At 40.9% G+C, this 26,218-nt stretch overlaps 1 protein-coding gene across 1 annotated transcript; it reads right to left on the bottom strand.

The window, feature by feature from the left end:
• Positions 1-486: 486 nt before the first annotated feature.
• On the bottom strand, positions 487-26,157 carry loxl4 (lysyl oxidase-like 4). The gene is made up of 15 exons (XM_044214973.1): positions 26,061-26,157; positions 24,607-24,939; positions 23,337-23,632; positions 23,033-23,247; positions 15,127-15,165; positions 14,382-14,595; positions 14,106-14,283; positions 9,102-9,256; positions 8,834-9,001; positions 8,229-8,391; positions 7,889-8,132; positions 6,767-6,882; positions 6,310-6,446; positions 3,491-3,602; positions 487-3,410 (listed from the first exon to the last, which is right to left on the bottom strand). The coding sequence occupies exons 2-15, from the start codon at positions 24,917-24,919 to the stop codon at positions 3,340-3,342; spliced, it is 2,421 nt and encodes an 806-aa protein (XP_044070908.1). The 5' UTR covers positions 24,920-24,939; positions 26,061-26,157; the 3' UTR covers positions 487-3,339.
• Positions 26,158-26,218: the final 61 nt, after the last annotated feature.

Raw genomic sequence — 26,218 nt, 5'->3', positions numbered from 1 at the left:
ACTTGTCAGCTGTGATCAAATCAGACTTTTGTTAAGAGTAAATTTCCTTTCCAGACATAGCTGATTACTCCACCCACGTCTACCAGATTTGATATGCTTGAATTTAGTCATTAATTCCTGGACACTTTTGTGTATTTTTGTTACTGAAATAGTGAGCGATTTCTCGGTTCCCATGAGGGGAAGTATTTGCACAGGATTAAGTCACAGAAAATCTAACATCTTGAAAGGGTTGTCTTTGGGCAGCCTAGTCATTTTAGGGGAAACGTAGTTCCAGTATTGCACCGGTCTGTAAGTGTCTAAAATCCAAGAACCCAGAGTGCTTGAGTAACAGCTCGACTTAGGAGAGATCAGATCTTCCTTCAGGTAGAAGGAAAATGCTACATATAATATAGCATCTACTGTCTTACATACAATTTGAGCCATTTCCTCATCAACAAAAATTGTGCAGCATCATGCACAGCAAGGAGGCAGGAAGCAGAGGACAGCTTAGTATGTGATGAAGTTTTATTGATTCACAGTAATGATGAATGAATGAATTGTGATTTGTTCTTTAACTGAAATTTGCTTCTGAGTCAGCCAGTGTCTATCCACAGTTCTCCTAACTTCCCTCAAGGAAAAATGTAACAATGCTTTTCACCTTCATACCTTATATTTTTACCGGCAAAATAAACATGCGATTACTCTTTGTAAGCGTGCTGACAAAAAAACTCCAGCTCCAGTTCATTTGGTGTCATCATGTTTGCATCACAGCTAAAAGCAACCTAAATCACATCAAATGAAACATTATTTTTAATCTTTAGATGAGGTCAAAGTCCCTGAGAGCACAGCTTTCTATGAATGTGATTGGAGCTAAGCACCACGTAGCTCACACTCTCAGCTTTAAAGACAAAATAAAAGCATCACTGGCCATGGAAAATAATGTCCCAGTGCTATGGCTATAGCATGGGTACAAATACAGTAATATGATGAGTGGTGAATGTGAACCAACTTAAGCTATGGAATGGTTTCTCATTTTAAATAACACAGAACAGATCACGGTAATATGTCATTAGCAACTGTACACAAGCACAAAACAACAGAAAAGCACATCAGCGAACACTTGTTTTAGACGTTCAGGTCTATCTTCTAACATTTGTATCTCCACCAGTTTTTAGTATGTAGCATTTAGTGTTGAGCCAGGTGTGCATGATTATAAAAGATTATTCTAAAAAGCTACAAATTCTTTCCAAGCCTTCTTTATGGAGTCAAAATCGTGAAGGCCCGGTGAGGAAGACGACAATCTGCTAAAGAAATGAATTAAGTCTACAGTTGTCTTTATAAGTGACGTGTCCTTTCCACAACGGGTCCTGGAAACTGTGCATTAGAAAACCGTCTTAACAGGTTAAACCACTAAGACAATAAGCCAAAACACATCAAACACATTAATGGGGTAAAACAACATGATTAACACAAGTTCCATGTTGTAAAGAAAATGGAGTTGCATCATTGTTTGGTGTGGAGCTAAAACGTTAGCAAAGAAAGTGTAGAAAGATACAGTATATTTGAGTGGGCCTAGCTTCAGTAAAAATAAGGCCACTGTTTACTGTGTTGAAGCATGAATTGAGGAGTTTATTTTTTCTCCCAGATAAACATGTTGTTCTCGTTGGGGAGCTGAAAATGCCAGCTTGTGGTCTCTGTATGGCTGCCTACAAAAAGGCAGCTCTGGTAGTAAAAACTGTATGTCTGCATAAGTCTTTTTCCAAACTTCATCCCTTTCTCTCTTTCTGTCTTACTTTCTCATTCTTTCTGTCAATCACCGACCCCCTCACTAAATCTCTCAGAAACTCAGAATCTTTCTTGTAGTTTGTGTTAAGATGGAAATCCAGATTCTTGCTCTTTCAATGATACAATAAGTAACAATTCCATAGTGTCTCTTCATAAAGCACATGCTATAGCCCTAACCTTAACCGTAACCTTAAGTGTAACCCAAACAGACGTAATTAAAAGGCTTTTTACATGCTCTCAAAACCCAGCCTGCCTACCACAATACTGTGGTTTTGTTAGGCCGATTTTCCCTCCCATCAGAGAGGCTGGAAGAGAATTTTTTTTTGTAACAGTTGTTTTAATAACTAAAATAAAATAAATCAGCAATTATTTATCTGCATCATGGGAACGTTCTAATACTATGTTCTGTAACTACTGAATGAAATAATTTTTTTCCTCCCTGGTTAATCATGTCAGAAAAACAAAATATAGTCATATTAATATTGTTAATTAAAAGCTAGCTAACAAACCCTTTACTGAGCATGCTGTGAATGTGTATGTGTCCATGAATAAATAAAGATACAGCATAAATAGTACATTGTATATGAAAACTAAACACAACCTTATATTTCACTTTCCGAAATGTAAAACACAATAGAGTATTATTTAGATAAACAACCTAAAAAGTCAATTTGGTGACTAAAATAAGTATGGGGGAAAAACTAGAATACTGATGATTAAAAGATAAAGTGCTTTGTTCCATAAAAATCATTTGACCTCTTGCCTACTCTAGATGAGAAGCAAAATTTTGTAGCACAACTACACTTTTATAAAACAATGATTTTGTTAAAACCAAAGCAATAGTAAAATACCTAATTAAATGTAAAAGAAAACTAGCCAAAATGCATTGTACAACACTGTTCACCTGAAAAGTAGTGAGGTTAATATAACAACATACAGTATTGTTAAAGAGCACCAATATTGAAGTAATGTAAGAGCACAACAGTTACAAATTATTCAGTAAGAAAAGAATTTGGGTAAAATAATGCCAACAGAGCCAATTATAGTACTTTTTGCTACATGTGCATTAAATCAGCCTTTTGGGACAGAAATTCCGCAAATTCACAATATAATTATTTTTTTCTCAGATTTTCATATCTTGTATCTTGGGAATTAGATTTCCCAACAGCACTGGCTTCCCTGTCTTTGTGACAGATTAGTTATAGCAACATTAAGGTCTTTCATGTGTATACGTTTTGAATAACTAACTTAAGTTACTAGTCCTCCACATTCACAAACATCAGCATGGTTCGAATCAATATCTTCTTACTTAACTAGAGTAAAAAACATGTTGAGCCGTCTGGCACCTGTTCCACTCTTGTTGTCAATGGAGTCTCTGTAATGGTCACTGCTGTGATATGCTGCGCTTACGAATATTTTATCCACATCTGTCAAGGAGATGAACAGGCGCCATTTTATGTGTTCTCTGTTATTGTGGGTCCTAAGGTCCCAAGGGCCTGGGGCCGTCGACCTCAGCCCACCCTGAGAAGTCTCTGGGCCCCACTGGAAAGCCTTCGTGCTGGACCCTGGGATGGGCTACACAAAGTTGTTGGTGATTTGCCTCTGGTGCTCAAACAGGTCTTCAATCTCTGCACTGTATGCATCACCTATAGGAGAAAAAAAAGAACATAACTATCAGTGACAGAGGAGGGGAGAAATTAGGATGAAGTGAGAAAGAGGTCCTCACCTGCATGACATCCATACATGTAAGCTCTGTGGCCATCGTATTTGCACCGACATCTCATGACATTGTTCATGAAGTCAGACTCAGCCATGTCCATTGAGGGGTTGATTTCCACCTGCACACAATCATACACAACCTCTGTTGACAATAAGCACTGATTCGATATCACAACAGCAGATGTTTCTGACCTTATGACTTGCAGCTGCGTAATTCATCATTGTGACAAACATTTATTAGGAAACAGGGAGAGTTTATCATTTTGTTGTTCTCATTTTCGTCTAATACTGTATCTCCGGCTGACCAGGCACATGGTCAAACAAAGAATAAGTCTCCTCTCTCTACACACTGAGAAAGCCATTTCAATAAAGAGCAGTTGGATGTAAAACTGTTAGAGGGCCTGTTATTAAACAACACTCGTGGCTGGTTTTGTTTTTATAGTCAATCCCTTTCTCATCTATAAAAAACTGGATGACTTTTCCATATAGTATTCCTATTTAGAAAGATAAACACACTATACAGTACTACTTTCTCATGGACTTAGTGTTGGAATGATGTTCATTTGGTAGACTACAGCTAAGCATGGACTGAATAACGTGACGGTAAAACACTTGCTTTTTCCATATGTTATGCAAAGCACCAAGCATACTTGTAGATCTTTAAGGAAAGCCCATTGTAAAATACTTTATAACTTGTATGAAAACATGTAACAAAGAAACTTCTGCCCACACAAAACATGATAACTAGCTGCATAAGAGGTTATGCAACTTTACAGCTAAAGTTCATGGAATGTGGTTATACCACAGTGTAGCCCTCAGCTCCTGCAGAGGAGAAATCTGCTCTCATACCAAGGTAGGTATGCAATAATAAGGACTGAATTAGCCTGAAATTGAAGTCTATTGCAATAGAGTAGTTATGCAAAGGCATGTTTATATGTCTGAAATCTGTCTTAGTGTGTTGCTATACACTGTACTAATAGTCTGTCATTTGCAGAGCTGCTCTATAACTGCTGATACAACCATTCTCTTAATCTGGTCTGGTGATAATACTGAGAAGCTATTTACTCTAATAGCTGCTCTGTAAACTCCTACACCCACTTTAAGTACATGTTACAAACAGCTACAGGGAGAAAGAAGGCACACAACATTAAAAAAGGTAGAAAACTTACTGAATGCACAAAAACTCTTGACTCTCTCTTAATTTTTCAGGGTAAATTACAGTGTTGGACCAGAGTGTATGAGGCTTTTGCAGACGGCTGGTTCAGTGGCAGAATGTGCTGCTCAGTGAGAAAGTGGCAATAAAAATAAAAACAGGGCAGGAGGAATTCCTTGGTGGCAAATTAGCCGTTCCTAATGGACGGGGGGACGAACTGCTCTTTGACTTAAGGGAGGCAATAGTTAATTTGGGTAATGGGTGTGTTTCATTAGCTGTGGGTGGTTCAAGGGTAGGCCTGCTGACCTTTTCTGTAAAGCCCAGTATCAGAAAAGTCAGGCATCATCTGTACTTACTAGATAAATGAAAAAACACAGCAGAGAGAAGGAGAGCTGCTATAAAAGCTGCTGCTGGTGAATAACTAACGAACTGCTTTGCTTACTTTGTGTTTTCTCTCTGTTCTCTCTTGTTCTTCTCAGTTATATTTGGTAATGTCCCCTTAATGCTGGTCTCCTCAAATGAACCTGACATTTTCACCTTCAGCAGTTTCTTTCTCTCATTTCTCTCAATTCCATTTCTGTCCTCTATCATTCATTCCTTCTTTCCGCCTCCACATTGTGCTATAGCAATGTACCACTTTATAATTATACCACGCTCAACATGCTTAAAATACATTCAGTCGGCACATGCATTTATATATGTGTATGTCACGTCTATTACAAGTAAATTAAATAAATCCATCTTCAATAGAGAGTAAAGAAGGGTAATTACAAAGATCGAGTGTGACCTCTCAGACAAACTGGGTAACAGCAATAATTATCAGACAGTGAGTTACAGTGTAACCAATCTTCCACAACTGGGGGGTAATTGGCAACATGAGATCTGAGGATTGCTGCATACCATGGTGGGAACAGTAGTCTGAACTGGAAATGGAGGATAATGGGAGATGGAGTCCTTGATGTGTTTTACTGTAGGAGCCACAATGACTTGACTGACAGACCTGGGTCAATGTAATAACAGAGGAATGGTTGAGGTGATGACTCTCATGTAGAGAGGTCAGGAGGTTTCACTGAAATAGACAACCCCAACCAATCATGGGGAAGTCCACCTTAAGAACCTGACAAACTCTTTCTGATTAACTAAATCTTTGGCCTCAAAGGAATAAAACATTTTGGAAAAATGTTTAGCTTAGCAGAAAGACTGGAAACAGGTGGAAACAGGTAGCCTGGCTCTGTCCAAAGGTAACAAAATCCACCTAAAGCTAACTAATTAGCATATTATATCTTGTTTGTTTAATCTGTACAAAAACAAAACACAACAAGTGTAAAATACTATTTTTTGGCTGGGTGCAGTTTGAGTCTTGTTGTCACCATAAGGTTGCCAGGTAACCAGTTGAGACACCAGAAGACAAGACTCCAGGAAGTTCCTACACCGGGCTAAAAAGTTGTTTGTAGTTTGTGCTAAGCTAAGATGAGTGGCTTCTGGCAGTAGCTTCAGACAGACATTGGAGCGGGACAGATCTTTTCACCTAACTTTTGGCAAAAAAGCAAAATAAGCATATTTCCCAAAATGTCAAACTATTCCTTGAAATACAAAGTTAATGGTGAAATGAAAAAAAAAAAAACATTGAAATGTACCCAAACAAAAGTGAGAAATATAGAATGACTTCTGACCTGGAAGATGTAGTCTCCTGGCCGTACATCTGTCACGTCAATCCACTGACAGTCGATATCGTGGCGATACGTATCCCAACAGCCCACAGAGATACCCTGATCACCCATGTTATAGCAGGAGAACCGCTTCTGGAGTCCTAACACACATACACACACACCAACAACATTATCAATCACATCAAAGCTCATTTAATGCTTGGCACTCCCTGTTATTTTTAAGTGCCTTTAGCTTCCTGAATTGCGTTAGACTACATGTGAACACTGCCTTTTCATATGAGTTATTTCATCCATGATATAACAAGTAAATGGAGTGTGAACAAACAACAACAGCAGTGATCTAATACATTAACCACAAAACAAAAATCTAAATCGCTGCAGCTGAAATATTGATATTAATTTCCTGTCACTAATGGGAAAGAGTATTTTATTGGGACTCATGAATAGTGGTGAACATTACCGTCAGGGCAGTATGTGTCCTCCAGACAGAAACTGGCCTTGTGTCCCTCAGCAACCCTGGTGCCATTCAGAGTCAGCAGGTCGTAATGTGTGAACACCTCGATGCTATGGTAGTGCCTGGGACGACAGAAGGGAAAGCCCAGGTGAGAGTGTGTACAGTATGTGTGTGTCTGTACGTCTATGAGTGTGTGCATTTAGGCTAACTGAACACTGGCTCCCTATGGCTTGTAGCCTAATGACCTCACTGCTTGAACACGAGCATGGGTGTCACCGTAACACCTCTCATAGAAGCTTGTTTTAGCGGCAGCTTGGTTGAGCTGTTTACTCGTTCTGAGTGAATGGAGGGCTTTGTAACACATTCATAGCTCTGATGTGTTGTTGTAACAAACTGAGGCGGACCTGACCGTGCGTGGGCTACCCTGTCCTTTGTATTACACCCGATCTGTGGTAACTGGATTGGTTCAACCGTCATTTCTACAGACACGTGCTGCAGGGCAGCTAATGAATCTGGAGAGACGACAACACTGTTTCTGGCCACCTGTGACTTACTGGGACACATCTCACACAACAAATATTGTGGGCTTCAAATGGCTCCTTCTTCTCTCATGACGACAGGCCTGAAAGTGCTCTCGTCATCTGACAAAAAAACTAACTTAGTGAGGGGAGAAAACTGAGAGGTAGAGTGGAATGTGTTAAGAGTAGACCTGAGGACAATATTTCATCTATTTACAACTAAGTGCTACTGAGGCCCAGTGACAGACAAAGGCTCTTATGTTTAATGCCTATGTTTCATGTTTTCTTTCCTGTTAGCAATTTAATGCAATTAAATTAAATATAACTCAAATTACTCAACGTGGAGGGAGCTATGTCAGTAAAGCACGTTCAAGCAATTTTGTATGAGGAACGGGTGTTTGTCAGACCATTTTTGACAGCCTCTAAAAACCACAGCTCACCTGTATTCAGGACACTCTTAACCACAGTTTTCCCAAAAAACACTTAGAATAACCACAAGGGCAACCACAGCATCCCACAAATAGTAAGTATTTAAACAGTTCTTTCCATTGCAACAACCTACACGCCTAAGCAATGTAACACCTCCATAAACTCTTCAGGGATGCTCTACCTGTGACACTGGTGCCAAGTCCAGCTCTCTCTTGACGCTTTGGGTCTGAAATCGGACCGACCCATGTTCATGATGCGGGAGGAGAAGCGCAGCAGGCGTCGGTGGCCATAAGGCCAATTCATCCTGGCAGCAGATGAGGACAGACAGTTCTCCTCATTGGCACAGGTCAGCAGGTGGAGGGGTCGGTCTTCCAGGTAGGCTGTCTCCTGGACCAGCTGCGCATCCAGAACGAGGTCAGGTGCCGCTGAAGGAGATCAGATGTGAGAAGTTATGTTAGGATTCAAACAGATTTAAAACCAGAGGAGAAGATGGGAAGCTACAGGTAGATGGCTCAACTTACTGTCTGAACAGGTGGCCCCAGCGGCCTTGGTTCCACCTCCTCGGGGACAATGGACATGGTTGTTGCGGCGACACTGTTGAATTGAAAGCTCTGTGCCCACACAGTGAGTTCCACTGAGAATCACATCAGCTGCATTTGGGTCACCGGACCAGTACCAGGTCTCCTGTCAAAGGGAGGGTGTGGGGGTGGTTTTCTATCAATGAACAGTATCATAGCTCATTGTCCACCACAGTGAATACAGGGGCTGCGACTATGGATTGGCCTCCATGTATTCATTTGTTTAAACATCTGTTTGTTTGTTCTTTCATCAATAACTCAGACACTGCTGATGGGATTTTGACAAATCTTGGAGGAATGATGCCTCTGACCACTCTAGTCTGACATTTTCAAAATTACCCTACTTGGTTTAGAGGGGACAGTGCTACATTGTTTGTTCCTTCAGGATATCATGCCCATAATTTTAGACACTGATGTTGCTGGGTGTATGTTGTGGCATTTTCAAAATTACCCAGGTTAAGGGGTGGCACTACAATCAGTGTTTAAAATGACATGCTTGCTGCCACCTTGTCAGTTATGAATCTTGTGTTGGTCAGGGGGATTGTTACCTGATGAGCGCTGGCAGCGAAGCCCAGTCCGAGCTGTCTGCATACCACCATGGCCTCGTTGATGCCCCAGTTCTCACTACAGACAGAGCCCCAGCGCTTACGACCCCCAACCTCTATCAACACCTCCACACGGCCTTCTGATGGGACTCTACCACCGGCAAGCCGCACCTGGAAATCCATTTGATTAAAGGGATTTGTCACAGGGATGGGTCATTCGTTTTGAGTAAAGTGGATAAGTGTAGGTCTTGTGATAGTGTCATTTTTATACCGTGTTCTCTATGCCAGTCTTAGGGATGTTACAGCGTACTGAGGCATCCTGGCTGTGTTTGAATGTCCACGGTTGGACTTCTTGGAAGTAGCAGTCTAGGATGGAGCGCTCTGACCCCATACACTGGACACTGTTCATATGGATAGGTCCTGTACCTGAAGAGGGAGGAGGCCACCCAACATAGACACAATCGCATTAGCAGACTTTATCACGCAAAGGAGCACACACACATACAAGGCTCTGTTTTCCTTTCACATGAATGTGCTTTCTCTACTTTAGCATCAAACCAACAATGAAACGTTCCGATCTGTCATGACAAAATGCTCCTGCAAGCCAAGCAGCCACACCACCAACATCTACTTTGGGGATCTGTCACACCTCATTACCACCATTCTGTTCCTTTAAGCATAACAACAACAATTGTGTGTAGTCCACAACCCTGGGTGAGCAAACAAGTCCAAATCTGTGTCAACTAAATAAAAGACTTTCACTAGCATTATTTTGTCCTTTAAAACCAGATAATCTCTAAACAACATAGAAGATGGTGGAAAAAAGTTTAAGATTTTGTGAAAGCAAACGACTGCGGCCATAATGATAGCAGTATATGAACAAACCATGGCTTCAGTGTTTTCTTAAAACAAAAGGCACAAACTGCAAACTTGGAGATGAGGTTGCATTGAAATAAACACAACCAAAACCACAGAAAGAGAGAAAAACCAAGAAAGAAGGGCGAAAAGGACGATGACTGAAATGGTACGGACCAGATTCCAGCCTAACCCAATCTGACTCTGTGTTGGTTTTGGTAGATTGTAGGCCTGCTTCCATACTGGTCACCATGCGTGGGTTCATATGTATGAAAAAGACACATCTAAACCACTTCCGCCTCTATCTGCATGGTAAAGGCCACAAACTAGATCCAAACTCCCACTGTTTATATACTATATGTATATTTATGGCAAAATCACACAGTAAAATAACAATGTTGGTCAAGAAAGGAAATAGACACATTGTCCCCGCAATTTAACTCACTGATGGTGATGATAAATGTAATGATGATGGGAGTTAAAGGGTTGGCAGATGGAGTCTAAACAGAGCTTAGAATATTTTCTTCACTTTCATTCTCCCTGACATCAATTTCCTAAATGATTAAACCATGAACTTCAACATTAAATGTTTAAAATTGACAGCAGATACAGCTATGAGAGGAACACTGAGGCATATTATAAATGTAGTAGCTTAAGTTCAGTATTTACAAGAAACAGGTTGAGCTTGATTACCATATAATTAGAATTGGCAGATGCCACAGTTCATTTGGACAGATTAGAAAATTTACTTTAGGGGATGGAAACAGGGTAACATCGGTCACATTCTTGTTGAAAATAGCACAAATAGTTGGTTAGTGGTTGCAAGGGAAACCCTGTTCTTTTCCTCTCTGAAATTACACTCCGTTTTAGGCACATTAATATAGTGTGTGTAGTGTTTTTCTTTCCATGGAACGTCTCTTTCTATGCCTCTAACAAAATCTTTCTGTCATAAGATCTGTTTCTTAGCCAAGTGCTAAAAATCATGTAAGTTTGTAAATAGATCTGTCTGCTTGTGGGTTTTTAGATGGTAGAAGCCAACCAGCATCAAAGTCTTGTTTCCTTTTTAACAGGACTTCAAAGCTGGTTAATAAGTTAGAAGGTGACACTTCACTTATCCCAGTGGGGAATACTCTGTGCTTGTGTGTGTGTGCGTGTGTGTGCCTGTATACCACACTTTCAGGTAAGGGCATATGTGCAAGCAAGTGTTTCAACAAATTTGATGAGTGAGACCACATTCGAAGCCAGACTCTCTGACTGGCAGACGGTCTACCGCCCTCTCCAGCCAACCAGCCAGTCAACCACAAACTTTATCACATTATCACATTTTATCATTATAAATAATGCAATGCTCTCCTGTGAGGTCCTGTTGCTACAGACTGTTGACTGACAGATTTGATAGTGCTGACAGAAAGCAGGAACACCTGAGTGTAATGCAGTGTGATGTGAAGAGTGTATTACCATCTATCTCAAAATGTTGATGCTTTTTGAGATATAATGATTTTAAAGAGAAATTAACTGTTTGCACAACAACTACATGAGGACGTCATTCTCTGTGAGGGTTTGTTCTATCAAAGGGTCTAATTTAGGCCTTTTCCAACGACATATGGGCCTGTGTTTATGTGGTCTTCGAACACATGGAAAATTACATGTCACAGTAAAATGTCTAACAGGCTCCATGTTATAGAAAGGAAGCTGTAAGAGGACTTTGAAGTCTAATCATCCTGCAATGGCAGTGTATATGTAAGTGTAAGCCTGAGACAGATAAAAAGGGAGAGTACTGTACTGTGTGCGTGCGCACGCACATGAGTGTGTGCGTACAGAGTGTGTCTGAGAGAAAAGTATGTACATATATTTTATGTGAAGTGTGTTTATGGGCCCTATTTTAATCGACAAATGCAAAGTGGTACGTCTTGGGTGCACGGACTGTGTGGGCGTCTCCAAGTGCACCTGCTATTTTGGTTCATGTGTGTGCAGCAGCGCAAAGTGGTGGGCTGGGTGAACGTGAATATAGATTGGAGGGTGTGGTGACACATGATGACAATAGCTCAACAAATGGAAAGACGCTTCTCCAGGAAATCATATTGTTTTCTGGATGGTGCAGAGCAGCACGATGTGTACACACAGTACCACAAATTTGCAGCCAGAGGCAGATGGTGTGGGTTTTTTTTTTTTTAAATAGTTCATTAGTACAATGATGACAGAAGCAAATAAAAACTAGTTTGGTTAAGCAGTTTATATGATCGCATTATAAATCTGACACTATTTCAGTCATAATTCTACTGTATTTAACATTGTAAATGGTGACATCATATCTTAAAATGTGGCACAGCAGCATTTGCTTCATAATGTATTTCAAGAATAAAACATGAACAGCAAATTTTTTTTTTTACTTGGCTGTGATGTACAGGATTAATAAACTCCGGTAAACATAAACAGGTAGAATACTGAATTATACCTGACCAGTCTGATGTGTGTAGAGGTTTGTGTGGTTATTCTTTAGCAGCCTGGTGTCATTTGCATGTAATTTAATCGAGGTAAACACAGTGGACGCTGTGCGTAATGGCACTGCACTCTGGTGCAGCACTTCTCAAATAGGATGCTGCAGATCTATCAACATATCTGTCCTGCTGCCTTCAGATGGCTGCAAGGATTTAATGAAGAAGAAGCTTTTCATACAGAATAAAGCAGCTGTGGACAAGAGATCCTGTTACAATAACTCATTATTTATAGATAAATGCGGACTGATTTACAGACATTCCTGCTTTATCCATTTCATTTAAATGCTTCTACTGGTTGGAGTGTGTTTAAATTGTTTATTTACATTTTAAGCATTATTGCCTGAGCTTCTGGTTTATTTAGTATTTACTTTGCTGTTGTTGAGTCAGTGATGTTGTGCCAGAAACAGACTCTCATCAGTTCTGAGACATCTATTCTCCACCAAAATACCAACAACTCACTTTGCGGTGCCTCATTTGAATGAACCTTCCACCTGTTTCCGCTTCTCCTCCCACCTGTGTTCTGCGCTGAGCACCAAAATACCACACAGATGGGAAACGCCAATTTCAAGGTCAGGAAAATACCCAACTGTTGGAGCGCTGCCTGTACTGGTCGTAGTGCCGCTATGAAACTAGGGCCCAACGTGTGCGAGTAAGAGAATCACCAATTCATGAAGCATGGTATAGGAAACCTGCATTTCCAGGAGCGAAACAGGAGTAATATAAGGGAAAAGTAGAGAGTAAACCTGCCATTTGTCAAACCAAACAGAGCCACATCTTAATGTTATAATTCTGAGACTGACTTTATTACATAAACACACCACAACCACCAAGATATACATGCTAGCACGTTTAATCAGGGAAAACCTATTTTAGGTTGAAAGTTGAAAGCTTTTTGGCCCCTCCTGACAATTAAACACCTCTGCCATGGACTGCTGGAACCACGATGAACCTGAAGCCTGATCCAACGACTAAAGGTGCTGATTGAAACCAGACAACAAGGGGTGTGAAGCCTGGTGCAATATCCCATAGAGGAGCAATTAAACCAGATTTTAGTTCTGTTAGACTCATCAAAAAGAAAGGTAGCATAAATGACCTCATCCACAGAAAACCCAGTTCATGAGGTTAAAAAGTAAAAGGGACTAATCTAACACATACAAAAATATCCTTTGTATGATCAACTGAACAGCTAAACCAGCAGACTGTCATCCCACATTTCATCTCGATCAGCATGATTAGAGACTACACCCTAGCATGAGGCATGGAGAAGCCGTTCTCACATCTCGTAAGGGTGGGGACACCAAGGGCGCAGCTGGATACTGACTGAATCTGTGCATCACCAAAGCTGGAAAATTGAAATCGAAGGAAAAAAGACCACAGCACTCAGTGAGTGAGTGAAAAGCTTGCTTGAAGTTAGCAAGATTAAGTCTGTGGATTTAGTTACCAAATTCCAATGTAAACCACCATGGCTTACAGTATTACATTTTGTGTGTGAGAGAGTGTGTGTGTGTGTGTGAGTGAGTGAGTGAGTGAGTGAGTGAGTGTGTGTGTGTGTGTGTGTGTGTGTGTGTGTGTGTGTGTGTGTGTGTGCATATGCATGTGTTTGGGCAGCTGGTAGCCCTGGCACAGGACTCATGTAATCACAGCTGGAGATACTGCAATCAACACATTTGCAGCTTCACAAGGTAACATACGCAGACAGACAAACACACAAGCCCATACATTATCTGATCAGTCAGGGCAGACGGGTGCAGCATCTAAGATAAGCAAATGATAAGTAAAACACTGGAAAAGTCTCCCTGTGTTCTCTGGAATACCATGACGCATGATAAACACATTCAAACATCCAAATTGCAGACTCAAAACAACAAGATTAAAGTTGTGTGAAAGCCTTTGCTCTGAGCAACAGCAATTCTCTCTCTCACCTTGACCCATAAAGGCTCCATGCAGGGCATCCTTGGCAGTACCAAAGCCCAGTTCTCTGCACACCACACTGGCTGCAGTTCTTTCCCACATGTGGTCCACGATGGTCCCCCATTTTCCGTCTCGGAGCACCTCCACACGACCCTCGCCCAGCCTTGGGCCAGCCTTCAGACGCACAGGCTGTACATAGCAGCAAAGGGAATAAAAATCAGCTTACGCGCAGTTCATAAACACACTGTATGATTGTGCTACTGTAGGCCTAACTTTATTAATCTTACCACAACTGGATAAGGGGCCTGGGGTCTTCCTGAGGAGATGCGAGCAAACTGAGGTCCTGGTACACACTTGACCACTGCATGTCTCCCGTTCTTACAAGGGACGGGACTACGGGGGATTGACAGCTGAGCAAGGCACTCTGACAGGGTGTTCTCAGTACCCAGACAGTGAACTTTTTCTACCCAGAATCCCTTCTTCTTTGACATGATGCTCAATCTAGAAAGAAGAGAAGGTTTTTGGTAATATATTCTGACAGCTTGGTTTTAAATCATAAGTACTTCTCAATAACATTAAATACTCATGACTTAATTAGCAACAATCAAAGCTAAAGTTCAGAAAAAAACATCCTTAGTTATTATTTATTAAGTGTTTAACACTCAGAAAACCTGCTTGATCAGGACTATGTGGGTTTGGTTTGATCAGATTTGACTGACTGCGCTGGCAACATAAGCAAACAACCCCACAACAATCATCACATTTTGATTCAAATGGAAATGCGTGATATCACCGTTTTGAGACTGAGCTCTGCCCACTTCAAATCAGTGAGAAAGGACAAAACCTCAAATAGAGAAATCTCTCAAGTGAAATAACCAAATCTGCTCAAACTTTGACAGAAAAGGTTGCGCTCATGTAGGACCCCATCACTCATAGCAAGAAGCTGATTGAGAAAATATGTTTTCAGGGCCTTTAAATGAAGTTCAACTCATTAGGTCTGCCAGTATAAGGGAATAGTTATGTTTTTATTACCTTGTTGAAGGATCTGCAACCTTGGTATCCCATATTTTCCTGTAAAAGAACCAAAGAGCAGAGATGGATGTTAGTTCTATCAGTTCTATATATTTGTTGAGGTTACACACACACACACACACACACACACACACACACACACACTGTGAGGTGACCTGGGTGACCAATTTCTCATGCAAAGAGGCAGTGACTGTAGGATATACTGTAGCATCTGCGGTGTGTTTTATGTGTAACCTGGCCACACAGAAGGGATTTCTGCCACAGCGAGTAGCAGCACAAGCACATACACATACACACCGACTGTCTTGTTACTAGAAAATAAGTCTTACTGGGGTACTTGGTGGTGACGATAGTTACAGCTCAGACTTTATCAAAAATATTAATCATACAGTCCAAATAGAACTTCTGTATATAAAACTAGAATGAGCTGTGTGTGTGGCTTTGTGGTGAGTGTAAAGTGAGGTATGTTGATGCCGATGGCTGATATAGTTTAAGGAAGAATGCACTGTTCTTGTTCTCTTTCAGCAACTTCACTTTCTGTTTCTCTTTGTTGCTTTATAGGTTCAGTAGCATATATTTCCATTTGGAATGTGGGCTGCTTGGTATTTACTGTGTTTATGTTTGGAGTAAGTGGCCAGTGTATCATATGTTCCTGAGCTATAAGGCAACAGTACTTCCTGTCACCAACATAACACAGGAATGTGTTGCTAGGTCATTTTTATCCAAATGACCTATCTTTACATTAAAATGTACTTTCCTTTTAAACTAACATAGACCCTTTGAATATAATACTTTAGCATTCCTTGTTGCAATATAACAGAGATTTGTACATAACTACAGGATGTAAGGACTATAAAAAGGATTAAAAAACACACAAGATATTTTGAACTATGTCGTTAACCTCCAAAGCCACACGCAGTCCAAAAAATCATGACATTCAACATCAGTGATGTACAACATTTCTGGGAAAACAGGGTTTGACCAAGCACGATATACAAACAAAAACTCTGGCACTACGCTGCGCTGCACGTCCAAGAAATGCCAGAACCAAATAAAGATTTATGCAGCAAGTAGGCTGGCTGCCTTGGGAGAGCGGTGGAGAGGAAAGCCTTCTGTTCTCTTGGCAGACACATAGAGCAGACATGCCACACAGACCATGCCAGGACATCCTCAAACCACTGCAAAGTGCATGCACCATCACTGACATTCACATCAATTACACCAAAACACTCAGAGATACACACGCTACAGCCTGACTGATATTTTAAAGGTTAGACAATAAAGTTGTTCTGTATACTACAAGTGTAGCCTTCTCCATGCACCTTGGAAGCAGGTAATGTCGTGCCATAAATCCCTATTCTGATATTTTAAAGGGCCCATTACCTGCCAGTATTGGTATATCACAGATATTCTGGTGGTGCTATATATGCTGGTTGATGGGCAAAACAATTCCAGTTCATAATGCATTAGGTAGGTAACAGAGACTAACAGTGTTACATTGTAAATTACAGCGTTTATATAGCACTTTTATCCAAAGCTCTTTACAAGTGTGCCTCTCATTCATCCATTCACACAGTCAGATGGCAGCCCAGATGCAAGGTGACCTTACCATCAGTAGAAATTTGGGGCTCAGTCTCAGTCTCAGTATCTTGACTGGCTCTACATGCGCCCTGTCGTCCACCCAATGTCCAGAGTATGTAGCCTATACTGTTAATTGGGCTCTAAAATGTGAACACTTACAATTGGCATTCAACAAAATGAGCCAGTCAGGTGTAGTTTCCAGCACACACACAAACACATCTTTTAGTTTAATCTCTGTGGAGCTGTACATCAGCATGGCATCACACTTAAATGGTTTTCATTTTTTGTGGCAACTGACAGTAAAAAATACTCCAATGCTGATTTCAGTCGCATTCCCCTTTAAAGAAACAAACATATCTAAGGATGTTTGCATGAAAGAACAGAAAGGTCAATATTTGAATTTCTGACATGAACTCTAGATGTTCCTGTAAAGGTAAAGCAAAAAACCTTAAAAACAAACTGAGAATGTTGGAATCAAGAGAAGCATTGTCATGGACATGATGTTACGTGGATGGTTGTGTGAAGTCATGAACTGCTGACTGAACACTTTCCACAATCACATTACAACTTGTTTCCTGATGCAGTAAGTAGCCAATGGGCCAGAAGAAATCTCTCATCAAAAAATATTAGTATTTGGTAAGGTACTTTCATTTCAGCAATCATTAAGCAAATATAGGTGCAAATTACAGATGCTATTTTTGAATAACACTCTTCAAATGGACTTTAGGTCATTTCTCAGGCCCAGCACAACTGCAGCTCTTGAGTTATGAACATCTGTAAATGAAAACTCATAAACAGCGTAAACAGCCTCGCTTGCTAGCTTTCAAATCTATTTCAAACATTTGACTTGAGTCAGAAAAATCCCATAATTTTAAATCACGTGCATGACTCTAAATAAAGCCTATGTCATGTCACGAGAACTGATGTAAATTGCGTCTGACACATTGCATTGTATAGAGTTTAACACTCTTTCTTTACAGTGTCTTTTACACTTGTAAAATATCTTAAATGCGTCTACCATGTGCCTCTGCAGCAACATGATAGACAGCGAGGAACATGCACATACACACACATTTTCCCATGAGGCAAACATGTCTGTGACTTGTTTGTGACCTTACCACAGACCAGCTAACCATTTTCCCTCTTCAGAAACCAACAGGACTACTACACAGGCTATAAATGATACCTTCAGGTCTTTCGTTTGACTGAATTACAGCACTGTTTGTTAATGCTGAACTTCACTCAAGGAAAATAAAATTAATAAATGTCACTTTTCCAATATATAAAATCAAAAAATGAACAATTAGGTATTTCTCTTAGTTATGAGGGGTATAACTAATTCTTTAAAAATGCATGTAAATGTAATAGGTAGTATGAGCAGTATGAGAGCATTTCTCTACAAGCTGTGTGCTGATGCAATGCACAAACAGCCTCAGTATTAGTTTGTTTACCACCTCCATAGCATTCATCAGCCTTACTTAGCCAAACAGTGTATCCAGCACTTGTTGTGGAGCCAAGAGAACAGAGGCTAATGATAGGGAGTCCCACCCGCCTGTTAAAAAACAAGCATTACACCACTGTTTTGGTTTCATCACCCTCACACTACTCTACTGGCTTCATTTAACAAAATCAGTGTATCCTTTTTTAATTTAAAAGATGCTTGAAAATGTGTCTAAAACATCAATAATATAAAAATCAGGGTGCAAATCAGATTTTAAAAATACCATATGCATTGCAAACACAAACCCTTTAATTATTTTTAATCACTTAGGGAAACTTATGATCACATCAGCATTTTATTGGAATTTTTTCCCATTTCCACTATCAAAGGCATATTCTGAGCTGTTCTTGTCACAAGAAGACCTTGTCTACTGTAAAGTGCAGTGAGTAGTATCTTCTTGCAGCAGAAAACACAACTTTTGGGTGCATGGGAACATTTTATCAGGGTATAAACCTTAGTTTTAGTACAAGCTTTAAAGTTAATCTGCTCCTTTAAAAAAACCTGCTATTTATTGCTGTGGAAATTGGCAAAAACTAAAAACATTGACCCTTTTTTACCCTATACTACAGGTATTAAATCTGCTTAAATATATTACCATTAAAACCGGCATATTCAACTCATTATGTGGCATATTTTTTTGCAGTACACATCAAAAAGTTCTCAGTGGTTCTAATGCTCAGCTAAAGAAAAATTTAAAAGAAGGCCAAGACGAAACATATTATTTCTTGTACAGAGCATATTGAAGCCAATATAAAATATTTTAGAAGATTAAATTTTGCCCTACTTTGTGTATCTATGAAAATTATCTTGTATGTCAAATAGTTGCTAAATATTTCCAAGCAGACCAGAGTGAGCTTATAAAAATCACTATGCTTCGACTCAGTTTTGAAAGCCGGCTTCCGCAGTCTGTTCTGCACCACAAATATAGCCACCGGCATGCATACAGAAATTAAAAGTTGGTAAAATAAATTAGAGAGAAGGTCATTGAGGAAGATCACACAGACATCAGACAGGAAAACCAGACTCAGTCACACAAAATGTCACCCAAAAGCCTGAAAATGATACCCTCATCATAAGAAAATTTTAGCTGAGACATAATTAAACATAAAATGCCAGTTAAGTCCCCAAATCACTACGGTGACAGAGGAAGACAGACAGCTGCTGACACAGCGCGCAGCGCTGCAAACTGCAGCTGTAATTGGACATATTTCACACGAGCAAGCGAAAATCTGGCTCGTCTGACTGCTGCTCTTGTTCTTTCTCTTCATCTCCTCTTTCTCGTGTTACTCTCTTCCTCCTCCTTCACCAACTCTGTCTTACTCTCTCTCACACACACAGCTATAATTGGGGGTGTTTTTTCACTCTCAGCAGAAACCCCGAAGAGCCTTGGTCCTGACCAACCTGTAATTACAGCATCTTCAGAGTCTCATCCAAGAGACACAGGGAGCCCAGAGACAAGGCATGGTCCGGGATTTCTAAGAATGGACTGAGAGACTTGGAGCAAGGTGGAGAAAAAGAGGGGGTGTGTCACTGGCTTACTTTTGTCAAACCATGCAATACAATCCTAAGCTTTTCTGGCAACTGTTAAAGTGGAAGATGTTACATGAAAACTGAACATCATATTGTCTCAAACCCAATTGTTTCTCTGTGACTCTGCTCACATTTTGTAATTATAATTACAGTGGCAATTTCAGTCAGAGTGCAATCCTTACAATTACCCCTAAGTCAAGGCTGAAACAGCATTACCTGTATTTCAAGTATTCTTCTGTAACTGCCAGTTGTATATAAACATCCCAATACAATAACAAAGATAGGGTTTCATCCTGATTTTAGAAACCAAATACTGTAAAATAACTTGAGTATATCACTGGCAGCTAAGACGTTGAGGCATGTGTACACCTTGAACCAGTTTGAAGTCAAAAAAACATGTTGAGAGACAACAAATATGCATCTGTGTAGATAGAAAAAAGGTACAGATTTGGAAACAGACACATCATTGTGGTTCAGACCAGTGTAGCGCCTGAGGCTACAGCAAAACATCAGGTCATACCCAGGACAGGCAGACCAAGATGTATCAAGTCACAACCGCTTCCATGCCAGAGCCTTATAATTTACAGACGCAATAAATAAATCAGGATAATGGCATGCGTTTGCCCAAACTTTTCACTGTACAATTAGAAGCAGATATGTTGGATAAACAGTATTATCCACTTTGTTATGGCTTAGGTCACAGACTAAAAGAGCCCATGGAGGCCTATTGTTTAAGTTTCTTTTCCTTGACCTTAGAGGGAGATTTAAAAACAACATCCTGAAACAGCGAGTGTGCAGATTCCCTGCAGGCTTCACTCCAAGCCCTTCAAGCTACAGCAGCTCTGTCCTCCTCTGCCATATCTCTCTTCTTGGTGAGCAGCCAAGTCTCTTATGTTGCAGCCATACAAATCTACCCATCTGATTCTTCACTCAACTATTACTTGTACTTCTCATCTTCCATTCTTTGCATTAAGTGGCGAATCTGTACTGCGATAGAAAATCGAAGAGAGGCATGAAAAGCATCACACCTGCAATGCGGGGAAGCTGTGCTCTAATAAATGATCCTGTACAGATTGTGTACAGAGTCAGGCCAGGCTCAAACGACACCTCATTCTGAGGACCTTTTATTACTGAAGATATGGTGCCTGTTGATGCCCTCCTCCAACAACAGAATACAGTTATAGCGTCACTGTGTTCCCAATAACACAGAGTTCAACAGAGATAGCTTAATTCAAGGGCAATGCAAAAATACTTTCAGTGAGTGAGTGTGCTCCAATAGGGGTAGTTTGTAAAGTCAATAAAAAGTCAAATCAAATAAGTTACCCCCTCAACAGTTACAGCCTTTCAGTAGCAAGAGGAATCTAGCACCTACAGCACAGAACAGATGTTGCGGTCTGTCGCAAGTTGAGTAAGAATAACCCTGGCCAAGAGAGGGAAGGAATAGCTAAACTGTGAATCACCTAGAGCTGGCAGCTCTCCAGGAGCAAGATCCAACTGGGTCCCCCTTCCATTGAGGACAGCGAATGGTCAGACACTATTCATTCTTATAATAGCAATGGAGTCATTCTCTGCTAATGTGTGGTCCTCATGTGGTTTAAGAGCAGAACCTTCCCAAAAACCACTGTCAATGGGTTTTTTTGTCAGCGGGAGGAGAGAAAGAGTAGATCTGTGTCAAAGGGGTAAAAGGAGCCACCTAAATACAATGCATTTAAGCACACGTCTCACTGGAACAGTGTTTGCATGAGAGTATGCACGTGTACATGCTGGGGCTGGGTATTGAACCTCAACACTTTTAAAAACAAACAGTTCGACATTTGGGAAAATGTGTTTATTCGCTTTCTTGTCGAGAGTTAGATGAAAGGATTGATGCCACTCTCATATCTGTCACTTGAATATGTAGCTGAAACCAGCAGTCGGTTAGCTTAGCTTAGCATAAAGGCTGGAAACTGGACAGAGCCACGCTAGCTGTTTCTCCATAAGGTAACAAAATCCACCTACCAAAACCCTGTCAAATGGCGAATAGTCGTTTTTACAATCTTTTGTTCCTTTTACGTATTAACATATTAATTTGTGAGCTTTACAGGTTGTTGGTTGGTGGATTTCGTTACATTTGGACAGAGCCAGGCTAGCTGTTTCCCCCTGTTTCCAGTCTTTATGCTAAGCCAAGCTAACAGCTGCTGGCTCCAGCTATACATTTACCGTACAGCTATCAGAGTGGTATCTTCTCAACTCTTGGCAATAAAGCAAAGCGTATTTCTCAAAATGCTGAACTATTCCTTTAAGTAGCCACTGAAATGCGTCTGTAGTACTGAGCATCGATGTGTGCCAAAAGGACCAAAACCGGGGATTTACTGCTTGGTCATTTTTTGTTTATTTATCATCTATTAAGTTATTTCCTGATTGTGTGCTTTACTTGGGAAAGTTCTCCTTTAGTTACTTTGTGTTTTAAATTTAACGCTGATGAATTTGGCTTATTTTGGTAAATACGGATTGAACACATTTCTTTGTTCCCTGAAGTAAAGTATTGAAAGAAGTATTGTTTTGGTATTGGTACCGAGACTAAAGTATTGTACTGGCAACAATATAAAAAAAAAAATGAAATGATACCCAGCGCTAGCACACACACACACACACACACACAGATTGGCAGCATGTCACACACGTTGGTGGAGTGGGATGTAAAAGTGAAGAAGAGATGCATGGCTGACTCAAGCCTGCAGAGGCTGCCCTGCCAATAAGATGAGTCACTTCAGACCCTCATCACACTCTCCAACAGCTACCTCTGTCTCACACATGGTATCGATGGGAGAGTTAAAGATCAGCAGTGATATTACACCTCGGCATGGGAATCTAAAAGTTAAAGTGGGGCTGTTTGTCTGAGAGCTGCAAGCTGAAGATAGCATCAGAGAGAGACAGGGAGAGAGAGTGAGATGTAATGAGGTGAGCAGAGGTGATTTGCCTAGAGAGGGGTGTAGAGAAAGGGCAATAGAGAGGGGACAGGGATCCGTTTATCATTATCCTGAAGCTAAGGGGGACACGGGGGAGAAGTGGCTGGGGGAGGAAGATAAGCCCAACAAAAGGCCTTTACTCAAAGTTGCTCTAACCGGGATGCCATTGTTGTTTTTATATTCTTCAGGATGCGTTTTTATTTACTTAAGAATGGGATGAATGGCATAGTATGTTGCCCCTCTCAACCACTGTCAACAGCTCAGTGTTTTGTAATCTAATAACTTGAGTTCATAAATGTGAATTGTGTTGTTCTCAGTGCAGCTAGCAGGAAAGATTCATACTCACTTGTATGTTTTTACATTGTGCTTCGTAGCTTCTGGAAAGCCAAGCATCCCACACACAACCCGGCTGCTGTTGAGACTCCAACCCAGGTCACAAACCTGCCTCCATCTCCCAGCATGCTTCACTTCCACCACACCCTCTGTGATCAGGCTCTTCTTCTTGGTAGCCATGAGGATGGGACGAAGACGGACCTCCTCAATTTGCACTTTACTTTGACCCTTTCGGAAGATGCACATCACATTTACTGTTACATGTCTTTCTAAGAAAATATATCTGATATAAATTGATCATAAGTAAACTGCTGCACCTGATAGTGTCTTTGGATCCTGGGGATCTCATGTGGATGTCCGTTTCCATAATAGCCATATCCTGGATGCATGCGGCTGGCTACAAGGCCCTGCCACTGAGGTGCGGGGCTGCCATTGGGCCTAGCGGCGGTGGTGTGGCCTCTACTAGCTGTCTGATCCAGCCTGCGCTCAGCAGTGCACACTACTCCCAAGTCTTCAGAGTGTTTACAGTCATTCACCCCCCAACCGTTGTGCTTGCAGTCCTTCAAGGACTTCTCTGAGCCGTCACAGCGTACATTATCCATCCATATTGGGCCTTGTGAAAGGATAAACAATTCATTACTTCATTCATTGTGATTTTCATTGATTGTTCAATAGACAGACTGGGCAATGCATCTACACAAGGGCCCAGAATCTGTTCCTAAACACCTAACACTTGACTTTTACTGGCACGCTGATTTAGGGTTGCACCTTAGCGGCGTGTTTAGCAGTAGATACACAGTATTTTACAAGGCATGGTGCTGTTGATCCTGCTCCTTGAATCCACTCAACCTTCTCTTTAATTTGGATTTAAAAGCAGCAGTAAATAATGTATATAAACAACAGCAAGCGTTGCACAATTCTGGCAAGTGAATGCTGTCATTATTCTGAGACAAATGCCCTTTTTTGGCCCATATATTTGCTCTGCCAGCCTGCCAGGCGACCTTAATGAGATGTAGACTCCAATCCCACAACAAGTTATCTTTGTCACTTTATGATGTTAGTTATTTTGGATGTCTTAATTGGTGGACTTTTTGTGAAGCCATACACTTAATTCGTTGTGGGGCAAGCACACTATAGCATGGAAGTTTCTGGAGAAGACAGTTTGGGATAAACTCATCCAATATGGCTGCCTGCCATGGAGTCTTCTTGAACCTAATAAATGACTATATTAATATAATGGGCCTTTTTCAGAGCAGAGATTTTGACTTGTAATAGCAGGAAAACCACAGATGTAATTAATACAATTAAGGATGGCTCTAATGGATTAAGTGTCAGTAAGCCTTGTCAGTGAGCTAGCATGCACAGTGGCAGGACCCTGAAACTAGTAAAGCTAAATGGACTGTAGCCCTTATTAATATTATTAATTACAGTGGTTTTGAAAATGTCAAGCCATCATAGCTTGTAGTATCACTCACATCCAGTTTGGCTTTGGCCTACAAGAAAATGGTGACATTTGACCTTTCTTCAGTAAAATTTCTGACTACTAAAAGTGGCTTCATTGTAATGTGGCACAGGAAGTGCTCTCACCCTCTCCTTCTCCATACTTTGCGCTGTGTGCCCACGTTATACCTCCCTGGAAGCCCAGCTCTCGGCACACCACGTCTGCCATTTTGATGTCCACTTCATCATCGCAGACTGTCCCCCAGGTGTTGTTGTGCAGCACCTCCACGCGCCCTTCGTGCGGTTCTCGCGCAAAGTTGCCCGCCAAACGCACCTTGGCGGCTGGTGCGCGAGCCGCCCTGCGCTGAGAGGACGTGGTCCGTCGAGGTTCAGCACGAGCGGGACAGGAGAGGGACAGCAGCAGGAGGAGGAAGAAGCTCAAGCAGAGGGTGCGGGTCATCGTGACTGAGAGGAGGGGGTCTGCAGGTAAGGGTTGAAACACTGCATGACTCACTGTGTTTTGTTAAATTAGACGATTGTATTAATTTGTGTTAAATTGACCAGTGGAGTCATTTAACTGGCCTGTCAATTAAGCAGTCAGTTTAAAGCTATAGGCTAATTTCCCTGTAATGAGAAATATCTATCATCACTTTCCTGAGACTTATATACCGTGCATTAAGACTGTGTAATTCCCTTCATCAAGTCAAACAGCCAGCCAGTGACAGGCTAATAACCGTTGGTTATGAAACGGAACAACGGTGACATCCTCTGGACAAAATAGTTAAGGTAGTCTACTCAATGGCAGAGTACAGCCACCGGTATACCGTACTAAGACATGAACGGTGTGCTGAGAGTCAGTTGCCGTCGCAGTCGTAGCTTATCTGTTATCTGTTGTGTCTCTCACAGTCAGAGAGGTACAATTTGACTTGTTTAATGGTCATTTGATTTTAGTCACTGCTCCAGCATCAGTCTAGCAGTGATGCAATGGAAGCCTAAACGCATAAAATGAATACTTTTATGTAATGTCAAGCATAGCCATATAATTAGAAATACACACTAGCACACTTTTGTATTGCAATTCACGTGAATTAACATTCCCCAAGGCTAACTAACCAGACAATAACACGAGGCAGGTTTTAACTGGAGGTTACAGACACTGAAACACTAAATGACTGAAGGCCACAGGAGGTCTACTTTGATGATAAAATTATAAAAGGAGCAAACCAACAACAGGCAAACAGACTTTGCAGACTGGCCTCAGTAAATCATTGTGAGAAAAATGTAGCTTATATTGTATAAAGCCCGTTTCTGCTTAATTCAGTGTAAAATTTAATACAAAAATGTAATTAACAAATATTTCCTGTTGAACTTTGGCAGTATTATAGCTAACTGATTTTTAAAAAAAAAGAATCTAGTTAAAGTCCAGAGAGGAGAAAAACATCTCAACCCTTAAAATACGTGTTACACGTGCACTCAGATGCATATATAGCCTATTAAAAAAAAACAATAAATAAAATTAACAGGGAAATCAATTAAAATAAAATAATATTCTTTGCCAAGACAAAATGTAAAAGGAGAAGGTAAGGTGAAAGTTCATTTACCTGGCAGGCAGCAAATGTTTGCAGTGGTGGACGTCACTGGCTAGGGGAGAGTGACTGAGTGAAGGAGTGTGTCTACTAAATGCTCTCCTTAGTCAATCCTCCCTTCTTCCCTCCTTCTCCCTATATCCCTCCCTCCCCCCCCCCTCCTGTGCTTTCTT

The sequence above is a fragment of the Siniperca chuatsi genome, linkage group LG11, assembly GCF_020085105.1.
Source record: "Siniperca chuatsi isolate FFG_IHB_CAS linkage group LG11, ASM2008510v1, whole genome shotgun sequence".
NCBI lineage: Eukaryota > Metazoa > Chordata > Actinopteri > Centrarchiformes > Sinipercidae > Siniperca > Siniperca chuatsi.
The sequence above is the reverse complement of the archived record's forward strand: the minus strand, read 5'-3'. Positions and strand labels throughout refer to the sequence as shown.

Bases quoted from the DNA above. Each gene is read 5' to 3' on its own strand.
- loxl4 (XM_044214973.1), bottom strand. From the start codon at position 24,919: ATGACCCGCACCCTCTGCTTGAGCTTCTTCCTCCTCCTGCTGCTGTCC. The intron at 9,002-9,101 runs GTATAAAAATGA...ATGGATTTCCAG, and splicing joins AGACTGGCATAGAGAACACG to GTGCGGCTTGCCGGTGGTAG. The intron at 6,883-7,888 runs GTAGAGCATCCC...CTGTCGTCCCAG, and splicing joins ACTTGGCACCAGTGTCACAG to GCACTACCATAGCATCGAGG.